The 12,591-nt window shown below is 49.5% G+C and overlaps 1 protein-coding gene across 1 annotated transcript; it reads right to left on the bottom strand.

Moving 5' to 3' along the window:
* Nucleotides 1-464: 464 nt before the first annotated feature.
* ACKR3 (atypical chemokine receptor 3) lies at nt 465-11,268 on the bottom strand. The gene is made up of 2 exons (XM_080668683.1): nt 11,137-11,268; nt 465-2,342 (listed from the first exon to the last, which is right to left on the bottom strand). Exon 2 carries the CDS (start codon nt 2,314-2,316, stop codon nt 1,228-1,230), a length of 1,089 nt encoding a protein of 362 aa, XP_080524809.1. The 5' UTR covers nt 2,317-2,342; nt 11,137-11,268; the 3' UTR covers nt 465-1,227.
* Between the last annotated feature and the right edge of the window lie 1,323 nt (nt 11,269-12,591).

The following is a 12,591-nucleotide window of genomic DNA, read 5'->3' as shown; positions in this document are numbered from 1 at the left end:
ATTGATGGGCTAGTCTTTAAATGAAGAGATTTTCCTGAACAGAGGAAAAAAATAAGGCTTTAAGTCACAGAACCCTGGCAAGGAAGATTCAAGGGCCATGATGTGTATCCCTGGGGACCCGTGAGTCCTGGGCCCTGAACCCTTCGGGCCAAGAGCAGTGGGAACTTTCCAGTACCAACTTTGTCTGGACAGCTGTGCCTCCCAGCCACCTCCCCTCCTTCAAACATGTTATGTGAAATTTAAATAAACTTTTAAAAAATCTCAATGCATTCAAATGTTTTTTCTATATACCACTCGATCCAAGTCGGCATCAATTGGTGTTTTGCCTTTATGGTAGTACTCTTTTTTAAAAACATATTCATTATATGTTGACCTGTATATGCTGTGTGTATTTGTATGTTATTATCATACATGCCACCTAAATGTCAAACATGCTTTTAAAACTGAGACTCAGATGCCTTTTTAGGAAAAACAAAATGATCTTTATTTTTAAAACAATAACTTACAGGTTGAGCGAACTCTCTGACCTACGCCGTTTGCTTTATGCACAGCGTTGCAGCCTGGAACAGTTTTGCTTTTTTGTTTGTTTGTTTTTTGCAATATAAGTTTACAGATATTATTAATGTCAGAAACTGCATTATAGGGCAGTTCTCGTCGCACACCCCATGCCAGTACAAAGCGCCACCCAGATAGAAAACTGTCGTAAATAAAACATTTCCGCCGAGGCTGGCATAGATGTATATATTCATATATTTATATATAATTTCACAACAGCTAACAGTCAATGTCATCCTTAGTCAAAACCGAAGTCAAGCTAACCTTAAAACTACAACACGATTACATGTCAGCGTTACACTTCCCATACAGCATTTAAAATATTTAAACTTTCTGATACATTTATAAGGTATGCCAAGAGTGAGAAAATAAAGTCTTAGCATTTAAATACAAATCACCATAGAAAACCTTCAGGAAACACAGAGAGTCCTATTGTACAGAAGTGCAGGCAGGCCCCTCCGTCCACCAGCTTTGACAAGTAGCATCAGCTGGTGGCACAGCCCTGTGTGACACACTATCAGGGTCACAGCCACCCGATGGCCACGCAGGCATGAGAGAGACGGGGAGGAAGCACAGTGATATGCCTCCCCCTCCGCACACTGCTTCGGTCTCAAGCCCCCAGGCAGCCTGGAGCCCTGCTGAAAGCAAGCACACGCGTCCGGAGACTGGGCCTCACTTGGTGTTTTGCTCCAAAGCGGAGTACTCTGTTTCCGACACCCGGGAGGCATCGATGAGCTTGGTGAGGCCTGTTTTGGCTGAGTACTTGAAGATGAAGGCCTTCATCAGCTCGTACCTGTAGTTGCGGTTGATGAAGCTGTAGAGCACGGGGTTGACACAGCAGTGCACCAGGGACAGGCACTGCGTGACGTGCAGAGCCGAGAAGAGGAAGTTCTCCAGCTGGCAGGTGAAGGGGATGTAGTGCAGGATGGAGACAACGTCCAGAAGCACCACAACGTGGTAGGGCAACCAGCACACGAGGAAGACCACCACGTAGGAGAAGATGATCTTCCGGCTACTGTGCGTCTCCTGGTCGCCGGAGGCCGAGAGGGCTCGGGCCAGCAAGAAGTAGAAGATGGCGATGATGCAGAAAGGAATGACAAAGCCCAAGACCACAGACATCAGCTCCATGCTGATCAGCCACTCCTTGACGCTGTGCTCGGGGTAGAAGGACCGGCAGTAGGTCTCATTGTTGGATGCAGATGTGACAGTCTTCAGGTAGTAGGTGTCGGGCAGGGATACGCAGAAGGCCAGCAGCCACACCAGGACGCAGACGACACGGCGAACCACCTTCTTCCTGTGGCTCGAGGTGTTGGTGAAGTAGGTGATGGACAGGTAGCGGTCCACGCTCATGCAGGTGAGGAAGAAGATGCTGCCAAAGAGGTTGATGGAGAAGATGAGGTGAGAGACCTTACAAGTGAGCTCACCCATGGGCCACTGGTTATGCTGCACAAGGCTGACCACCCAGACTGGGATGGTGACCACCACCCACAGGTCGGCGATGGCCAGGTTTAAGATGTAGCAGTGCGTGTCATAGCCGGTGGTCTTGGCCTGGATGTTCACCCAGACCACCACGGAGTTGGCGATCATGCCGATTACAAAGATGAAGATGTAGATGAAGGACAGCGTGTAGAGCAGAACGCTCTTGTTGGCCATGTTGGGGCATGTCATGGTGTCGACCACAATGCAGTCACTGCTGTTGCATGGCCAGCTGATGTCAGAGAAGTTCCCTGGTTCCGAGTAGTCGAACAGATGCAAATCCATGGTGTCGAGGGCAGCGATCAAGTGGCCTGCACAAAAAATCAAACCACAAAGATGGAAGAGAAAAATCGCTTAGTTAGGAAACATTCAAGTTTCAGTCAAAATGCTTTTTCACCCCATACACCCAACTGTTTCACTTCAGTTCTGTAGAATTTTTGCAAAGAAAACAGCCATAGCAGAACCCCACAAAACAAAATCAAACACACCCAGAATCTAAAGACACATGGTGCTCAAAGACACAGTGCTTGCTTTCTCTATCTTTCCATGGCTGTGTTTGCAAGACATCGCCAGCCTGGCTATGTCCAGGGTGTGAAATCAGCACAATCCGGGGCCAGAGAACTGTCAGGCAGCTGATGCGGATGGCCGGCTAGCTCTCAGTGGACAGTGGAGGCGTTTCCCCTACACCCCCCAAAAATGGCAGAATTGATCTGTTCCTTACCAGTGTCCTGCTCTGGTATTTCAATGAAATTGATTCAGATTCGCTTCCAAATTTGCATTAAAAATGGGACTAGTGCTTTTTACCCCTCTGCAAAATCAGCACATAAACCCAGGTCTTCTGCCGCCCCCGTCTGCAGACGCACAGACCACTGGAAACGTGGTCAGCATGCAGAGCACCCTACAGCTTGACCGAGCTCCAGGCCCACAGACTCTAGTTTTGCTGTGTGATTCCCCACCCAGGGCGCCCAGGCAGCTGCCTCGAGTGCTGAGCTAGTGCCTGGCTTCCCATCTTTTATCTGTCCAATTACTTCAAGAGCCATGTGTGCCAAGACCCAAAGCACAAAAATCACTGCCGGCTGCCTTCCTGGGGGGGCCTACGAGTTTCTCAACTGTCTTTCCCTCTGACCTGATGTGAAGCCAACTCTGAATTGTCCCCATTTAGCACCCACGGAGATCCAGCCCAAGATACCACTGTGCTTGGCAATGATTTCTCCACAAATTCACCAGCTACGGGAGCTGCCGGGGCCTGTCTTCTACCGCTGCCCTGTCCACCCAAGGGCCCTGAAATCCTTCCATGGCACGGCTCTGGGTCCGCATGACTATGAGGAGATGTAAAATGAAAATAAGCACAGGCCCTGGTGAGGGTTGGGTGCGCTGGTGCTTCCTTCTCACCTGTCCCAGGTAATAACTGACCAAGTCAAGTTTATTTGCCAAGTTAATGTCAAGTGGACTCCAGGACACACATGAGAACTCCCTTGGGAGGGAGGTCAATGGTCCGTCGAGGGTCAGTGCCCAGGTGGCCATGCTAACGGTATGAAGAGATAGCTGGGAAAAGCTCCCCCTGAGAGCAGAACAGCCCCTCCCCCCGTCTTGGGATGGGATTATGGCTCATCACTAGTTAATATTAACTTGAGACAAGTTAACCTGTTTTCCCACTACTTCTCAGGACACTGGTGCCTCAGAACTAAAGACCCTAATGCAGAATCTAACACACAGCATATGCTCACTGAAACTTCACCCCGCCCTCCCCCTCCCTTTAGTGAAAAGCATACCCTTGCTGCATATTTGAAGCTGACTCTTCCAGGCCAAGTAATCCGTGTCCCCGCCATGGAGACATGCAGGAGCTAACACAAAGATGGGCAGTCGGTTCACCTTTGGATAAATGGACAGAACCCCCAAGAAATGATACTTTCTGCTGCCTCCCCAGACCAGCTGTCTTCTCAGCCTCAAAACCCAGGGCAGGCCACCTACCCTTGAATCCCAGTCACCAGAGGCTGCCTGCAGGCTTCTGGGAGTTCTCCCCTGTTGAGCTATAAGAGGCAGTTGGTTCCCCTCCAGGTGACCTACCCAGGCCTCAGTATCCCACTGCTGACGGAGAAGCTCAGATAGAGGACAAGCCACAGCCTGGCAGCCAGACAGAGGTGGGTCGGGTCCTGGGACCGGAAAGCCACTCGGCTGGTGCCTGGCTGGGGCTCCCTCTCCTCCCGCATTGGCACAGCCTACAAGGCCTCGGCCACAGCCATAAATCCTGGGGTTTGGGCCGATCACAGGGGCCTTTGTTAGCCTGAGCGGATGCCAAGTTCCCCCATGTCTTTCTTCACCCAAGGAGACACCCTGCTCGCTCAGGCATGGACAGACAGACCTACTCAGGGGCAGGGGTACAAAATCAAGGGACACCTGCCTCTTGTGCGTGGTCCCCAGGAAATTAGCAGGCAAATGCGTCCTTCTGGGCCCCTCCAGTCCCCTGCGCCTCTCGCTGCTGCCAGCCTTCATATCCCCAGAGCCTTGCCTGGTGGGGCAGGGTTTCCTGCCTCTGCCGGCTGGGCAGTGAAAGGCTGATGATCACTCATGATCAGGCATACCCCCCCGCAGCCGTCCTCTCCCGGGTGGCACAGTAGGGATCGTCCAGCAGTGGGTGGACTTTGAAGGTCAGTTGCCCTGCTGATCATTGATCATTGATCACTGGTTACTGATCACCAATCAGCCCAGGAGGTGAAGCCAGAGGCCCACATGCCTTCTTCTGGGAACCACCGTGCCCCCACCTCCACCGCGGAAGGCTCTGGTGGTCAGAGCAGGAAGGGAAACACAGAGAAAGGAGGTGGGAAACAGCACAGCCATCGAATCCTGCACAGATTCCAATGGGAAACCAGGAGGGGAAATGCCACACAATCGCTTAGCCTTTTGCCATCTCGGTATTTTTCATGCATTAAGTTTGGGGAACCACGAGTGTTTCCAGAGAAAAGACTATGATTTGGCCCTGTTATGTGGTGTGCACTCTGCAGCAAAGGCCCAGCTGCTGAGTGTGTATCGGAGAGGCCTGGGGTGGCCAGGGCAGGCTCATTTCATGCCATTACACTGACGGTGTGGACCCCACCAGAGAACAGAATCTGCCTAAATCATCGGCTTAAGTTTTAACAAGGGAGGCTCTCAGAGCCTAATATGAACAGAGGCATGAAACGCAGACGATGGACTGTCTACCCAGATGCCTGTTTAAGGAACTGGCCACTAAGTGCCCAACGAAGTCTGAGGGTGGAGGAAGGGAGGGAGCATCTACTGAACCCCCTTTGGCCACGTAAGCTCCCTGACCACGTGCACGGGCATCCCCTCCAGCCCACACCGGAGAGGGGCCAGGGCATGAGCCCCACTGCAAACACTTAGGTTTTCAGGTGTCTGCATAAAGAGTTCCTAAAAGGAGGAAAAAAATGGATCTAGAATAAAAGATGTTTCCAGTTCCATGACTTCACAGTGCACACATTCCTCCTCTCGAAAGATTCACATGTTCCCAAGTGTACACGCAAGAATGTTTATTGACATGCAGATTACATGCTAGTAAAATCTGAAGACAAGAATGCCAATCAATAGAGAAATGGTTCAATAAATCCGGCATATCCACTGTGGAATATAATTTAGCTGTGAAAACAAAGAGGAGACCAACTCTTATGAATGTGGAAAGTTATTATGCTGTTCAGATCTGCACACATACACAGAACACGATCTCTTTCGTGTAAAAAGGGTCAAACATTATGTGTATTTAAATGTCTGTGCTTAAAGGCACAAGAACAATCACATTATGTATAAAACTTTGGGCCAGGAGGGTGGGGCGAGAGGACAAAGTGGGGATTGCACTTTTGACACTATAAGCCTCTGTATTATTTGAAATCTGACATTAAGAATTATGTAAATTTTAATTAAAAACTATGAATTGGCAGTTACAAAACAGTCACGAGGATATAAAGTACAGCACAGGGAATATAGTCAATAATTTTGTAATAACTGTGGATGGTGCCAGGTGGTTACTAGACTTATTGGGGGGATCACTTCATATGTTATATAAATGTCTAACCACCATGCTGTACACCTGGAACTCATATAATATTGGATGTCAACTATAATTGAAAAATAAAATAATTATGTAAATTTTAATAGAGGCAGGAATGCTTCAGAAAACAATAAAGGTTCACATTCCACGTTTCTGGACCACAGACACCCAAGTGAGAACAGAAAGCAGTAAGGTCGCCGTCCCTTCCCTCTTTCCTGACACTTCCTATGTTTATCTCACGAATCTCCTAGAGTCCACAGAGTCCCTGTCCCACACCTGTACTTGGACGCATGGCGCGTCTGCCCCAAGGGACAGTGGCTCATCCTGGGCCTGCAGAGGGCCAGCGTCTGCCTCCTCCTTGTCTGGGGTCTGCAAGGGCCTCATCTACTACTGATGTCCCACATGGTGGAAGAGCTCCTCTCTGTCCCACAGGGACATCCCTGGGGACGTGCCTCTCACTTCTCAGGCTCATTATTCTCCCACCAAGTATCCTTGGCAACCAGTGAGCAGCAGCCAGTGGCCTGAGGTATTCAGCTGCATCCAAATGCTTTGACTAAGCTCACCCGGGGGGGCTGGGGGCAAGCCAGAATCAGAGGCCTCCAAGCTTAGCGTCCCCACGGGGTGGCGATTTGTCCTGCAGTAAACTGTCCCTTCTCTGGCCAACAGTCACTCCCTCCGGGATGGACTGCCAAGTGCTCAGGTATCTGGCTAGTGTTCACCTAAATCACCTTCAATATGTTTGCAATTTCCCATCACAGACCAAAAGACCCTTCCCGACTAACCCCTCAGCCCCTCCCATCCCAAATAACGTGTCCCTTACTTCTCCCGCCTCCTCCCACCCAGGCTGGCATCTCCATGCTGTGCCTGGCCTGGTTTACATTTCTCCTGCCATGACATCATTCATCCTCAGACACGCCTGCAAAGTCACCTGGCCCAAAGTAAATGTTCAATGAATCAATAGTCAATGAATCAGTAGTTCATCAAGCCCCACTGAGACCAGAGATCTGAGGCCATCACTGGAGATGGGTGTCCAGAAGCAATTGTTCTGAAATCCCACTGAGCGGATATACCATCCCCCCTTTTCATGCCCCCAAATGTTTGTGGAGCCTCCTCTGTAAGGGCTGTACTCTGGGGCACAGTGAGCCAGCATGGTCACCGCCCTGCCCCCAAGAGCTCACCAGCTCACCGAGAAGGTCAGGAAGCATAGGTGGGGACCGCCCTGGGGCAGGAGGTGAGGGATTTCCACTCACGTGGCCTGTGGGGCCTTCAAGGAGAAAGGAGAGTGCCAGCGAACCTGGCTGAATAGCTGGAGGCAAGAATAAGGACTTGGTGGGGGTGAGGGGTCAGGCTGGGCCTGTCCCTGCAGAAAACACAACGGTTTTGAGCAAGCGAGTGGCTTTGGTGCAGAGAAGGCTTCTGAGGATGGAGGTGACACAAATTGAGTAGGCTTGCGGTGTCAGGGTACAGAGCAGGCTGGAGGCAGGACACCTCGGGGAGGAAGGCGCTCCCAATCTCCAGTGGGGCAAGTAAGATAAGGCAGGCCAGGCAGGGCCTCGGGCACCTCTCAGTCACAAGGGGTCCCTGGCCCTCTGGCCCTTGCAGGACCTCTGCCTATGGGGACCTTCTTTGACAGCTTTCTGCGATATGGGACGGTGTCCTCCCAGAACTGAAGTTTGGGGAGCAACTCAGTGCTGTCCCCAGACGAGATCACCTGGATACTGAGGCAGGGCAGGAGAAGGGGCCAGCAACCTCTCTCCCAACTCCTCCAGGGACTTTATCCGGGGGAGCCGTGCTCGGGCCTGCTGTAAAAGCCCACCCCTCTACACGGGGCTAGATGAGGAGGATCCACTGGATCTAGACAACCATTAGGCAGCTGCACATGACAGGTTTGGTTTTCCTGTTAGAGATTTTTGTTACCAATCCTGCAGTAAATCTATGAGGCAGTCCAAGAAGGCTTCAGCCCCAGCAGCTCCTGTGGCCAGAGCTCACTGCGGCACGGTCTGTCCCCCAGTCCCAATAAACAGAGAACAGTGCCGACTGGACCACACACACACACACACACACACACACACACACACACACGAGTGACCCTGAGTGACCATAGTCTACACAAGTAAAGAACTGCTCTGAATCACTTGAGAACTGGAAAAATAATAGAGAAAAAGAAGGAAAGAAAAAGCCATGCCCTCATTGAGGTATAGGCCACCTATTCCGGGGGTCCTCAGACATACATCATGTTAACTCTGGGGGCACCCTCATCCACTTCAGTATTGGGGGATAAAATGAACCCCACATCCAGAAACCCGATCTGGCCTGTTGTGCTCAGCTGCCAGACAGGGAAGTGGAGTTGCACCCAGCAGGGCAGATCCAGAGGTCCCACGTCACAAAGGCTGCCGCCTGGGTTGAACGAGTGTAACCAGAGCCCTAATTCCCACCCAGCTTAGGACTAGGTCTGGGCAGTAGGAGGTCAGCCAGGCTGAGCCACTCACGGCGTCCAGCACACACAATGGGGCTCCCAGGAGAATGCTACACAATCTTAGACTCTTCTATTCAAACCGAGAAAGATCCCCACAAAAGGTCCCCACGCTGCCTGCTGCCCCTTAGCCAATAGCAGGTCAAGGCCACCTGAGACAGTCACAGCCTCTCCACCCTTTGGGCACTTAGAAAACACAGGTCAGCTTCCAAACCTACTCCTGGCTCAGCAAAATTTTGGCTACAAAATTATGCAATTCCCCCATCACTTCAATAACGAAGCAATAATGGGCTCCCCCCTCCCAATTCTAAATTAGTAGATTCTTACACAAAAAAGCATGTAATACACCCTGCAGAGAGCATTCAGGTAGTCCAGATTAGAGAACCATCCCTGTTTCTTTTTTCTTCTCTCTCTCTCTCTTTTTTTTTTTTTTTTTTTTTTTTTTGCTTGTCATTATTTTAATAGCGAATGTGTGTCCTGGAGCTATAATTTTCTGGACTTTAAGTACAGTTTCTAAATTGTACCTGCCCACTTGGAAGGCATTCTAGTACCATTTTTGTTCCCAAGAGTAAAATTAAGTTTCTCAGTTGCCTAGTTTAAAAGTGCAAATACTTTTCAGCTCTCATGTTCTGCAAAATCACTGGGGAAAATCTCGTCCTGAAATCTTTAAGGTTGTTTTTCTTCCCATCGGTTACTCTCAGGGTTTAGAGTGACTCTCAGCCTCAGGTTTAAGAAACTGCCACCAACGTCCCTGGTGTTGCCTGGAAAACAGGAACCTCCATAACTAAAATAATCACACAAAAAGCCACTGTTCCTGCGTAAATAGCTTTTTTTGTTGTTGTTTGCTTTTTTTTTTTTTACCCCCCTTCAATTCAGAAAGTCTATACTTGGCCTGTTCTGGGCCTGACTAGAAACCATAATACCTTCTCCATTCTCTCAGGACTTGCTGTTAACAGGGCATGACCTCACCTCCAGAGTCCCAACACCCTTTAAAGCACAAGCATGCTGCCTCGGCTATACTTTCCAGAACTTTCTTTAAACTGTGATTGTGATGCGCTGCCCTTTAAAAATATCACACGGGCAGCAAAATAGGCACTTTCCAATTTTCTTTTGCCTTTCCACCTGCATTTTTTTTTCTCAAATTTTCTTTTGCTTTTCCACTCCCCACCCCTCCTACCCCCAGGAGGTTGTGGCCTCAAGCTCAGCAGTTGTGTGTACACTGGAGTGTTTATGGCAGAGACAGGGGAAAAAAGAGTAAATTGTTTCCAAGCTAGAGCTCCCGTGTGCAACTCTGCCTCAGAGAAGGCTGTGCATCGGGAAACTCGTGCTGGTGGAAGGAAGGCAGGCGGCGCTTTATCCATTTAAAATCTACAGACAGTTCAGCACAGACACCAGCAGCCTCCACTTTCTTTTCTAAGCAAGCCTGTTTGATCTGGCATTTTCCTGGCATAAATAAAGGCACACAAAGGCAGCATCTGCGTTTAAAAAGAGAAGGAAAAGTTATCACATTGAGACTTTGCAGAGTGAAGTTTCAGGGGGTGTCCCTGCACCAAATGCCTTCAAAAGGCTGTAAACCATTTGGGGGGTGACTTCCACTTCTGGAAAATGTAATTATTCTGTTGTGAGCAAATGAATCATGAGAAAGAAGAAGAAAAGAAAGGAAGAAAAGGAAAGGACAAGGGAGACAGTCAGTCTGACTTTTACAACTTCTCATTCCGTCTGGAAATTACAAGTCATAGTTAACCACCCATCTTTGCCCTCACTCCAAAGTTCTTACTCTCAGATACCCCCTCAATAGTTGAGCATACTAACAAAACTGAACAAAATTTACGTTTTACCTGAAGAGTATATTTAAATGAAAAAATCCTAGACTTGTGACTCTTTTCCCCAACTGAAGCTGGACTAACCTTCTGAGAGAACAAGAAATGCTCAGATTAGGTGAGCAAGGATGCCGTTAGGAGACCAGAGGCAGAGCCGTGTTTCACATTCAGCCGCAGAGCTCCCTGGCTCCCGGGACCCGGGGATCCCCCACAGCACTGACTGTAGATGCACTCGGGACCATCTGAGATTCTCAGCAGTTTTCTGCTCCACTTAAGGATGCCTCTGAATAAAGTGCACATCTTTCTGGAATTGCACATGGACTGCCGATTCTGTGTAGCAGTTGATAAACCAGAAGGGAAGCAGGGAAGCAGGCTGCCAAGCTGACCCTTGTACCAACTTTGAGAAGCAGAATGAACCATCTGCAATCTCCCCAAGTCCCCAGCGTACTGGAGCTCAAGTCCCCACAGCAGCAAATAAACACCAGATTCCCAAACCCAACCAACACACAAAAGTTCCTTCCACAAGAAAACTGCCTTTTTTACTCTCCGCAGGGAGAAATGCCCCCCCTTCCTCCCCGCGGTAGTAGGCACACTGAGCGACGCAGCCATGCGACAAGCAGCCGGGCTCTCAGAAGGCAGACACGCAGGATCGCAAGCACCCATCACAGCCCCAAGGAAGAAGCATCTGACAAACCACTCAGCTTAAGAGCAGAAACCCTGCCCGCCGCCTCCCCTTCTTCCCACCAGGGCTGAAGAGGGAGCAGTTTCCTTACCTCTGCTGTCTCTCACTTAGGGCTGGCTTTCCTGGCTCCTATCCTGGCTCCTACGCTCCCTGCCTGCCTTCGGGGCTGAGCAGTTTGGAGGAACTGTGAGCTCCAGGGCTGCAGACTCGCATTATATACACTGCAGGAAGGCGCCTCTAGATGGCAGCTTTGTAACCCACATCTTCCTCCCTCCCTCCCCTGTGCCACCCCCACCCCACCCCCCATCACAAATGCAGACACACATGCATGCATGCACGCACACACACCCCTCTTTGTAAACCCCGGTCTGCTGCTTCCAGCAAAGCTCCTCCACACCAGCGCACTCTTGGAAAACCCCCACCTTCCTTCATTTGCAAAGTGTAATGAAGCCACAAGGTCCAGACCCCATGGGGGGAAATGTGTCAGCAGAAGAAAAACTGCAAAGAAACCTTAGTGCTTTGTGAAATTATCAAATATTTATCTGGTCTCAGGTATATCTTTAACATTCCCATTAACACCGAGAGCTCCCTTTGAATGCCTCTCAGCTCTGGGGAAGACTTTGTTCCCAGACAAATGCTCTGAACTTCTGAACCTGGGTGTTGATTTATTCAGCCTGGGTTTTCTTTGTTAATTCCTTCAAAACAGAAGTCACAGTTTTTGTAAGAGCAATCAATTGGTATCATATATAACCCCAAAAGCAAGGGGGAAAGAACCTCTAGAATAGATTTCAATCGATTTTATTTGAATTCTTTTTTTAAATTACTTTAGGCCTAAATGCCTTGAAAACCTAAGCAAAATGATACTCTGAAGCTCCTACACAGTACCAGGCACACATTAAGGGTAGAAAAAAATGTCTTTTTGATGATGTCTTTTCCTGAGTTAAGTTTAACCAACACTTTATTACTACTATTATTATTAAAATCTACTTCTTATCTAGAAGTGTGTGGCTAAAGTTCTGTCCATGGAGGAATTAAACCTAAAAATGTGTTCCACAGAGCATGCCCTATTTAGAAAAAGAACCACAAAGCAACGACCTCAACTTTCACTTTTAAAACCATGCATGTGCACTGTTTGCTTTTTTTGGGTTTCTGCTTGGAATGGGGTTCTCTGAGAGCAGCCGTGCCACGTGTGTCACTTGCCTATTTCCACTTTTCCCCACCGAAGCTAAAATTTTAGATTCTTTTTATACTTTTTCTAAAAATAAGAGCAGACAGCCAGCTTCGGGGCTGGGGGGCGAGGAGGTCAAACTCCCCTGCGGCTGGAGGCCTCTGTGTGGAGAAGGCCCTTAGCAAAAGCAATATTTTGTTTAGAGAAATCTTCAGGGAGCTGAGGGCACACCTGCTCTCCGGAGGCTCTCGGAGGGGTTCTGCTCCCAGGACCCCTCCCTGTCCCTGCCGGATCCAGGGGCACCAGAGGGTCCACCTCCACGCTCCCAGAGAAAGCTGCTGTCCAGGAAAACTGCAGGAGGCTCCCTCCGCACACCCC

The sequence above is a fragment of the Plecotus auritus genome (assembly GCF_963455305.1).
Source record: "Plecotus auritus genome assembly, chromosome: 5".
Classification (NCBI taxonomy): Eukaryota; Metazoa; Chordata; class Mammalia; order Chiroptera; family Vespertilionidae; genus Plecotus; species Plecotus auritus.
Note: the sequence above shows the minus strand (reverse complement) of the source record. Positions and strands in the feature narration are given on the sequence as shown.

What these genes read in the sequence shown, in the direction of transcription:
- ACKR3 (XM_080668683.1), bottom strand. Translation starts at nt 2,316, where the DNA reads ATGGATTTGCATCTGTTCGACTACTCGGAACCAGGGAACTTCTCTGAC.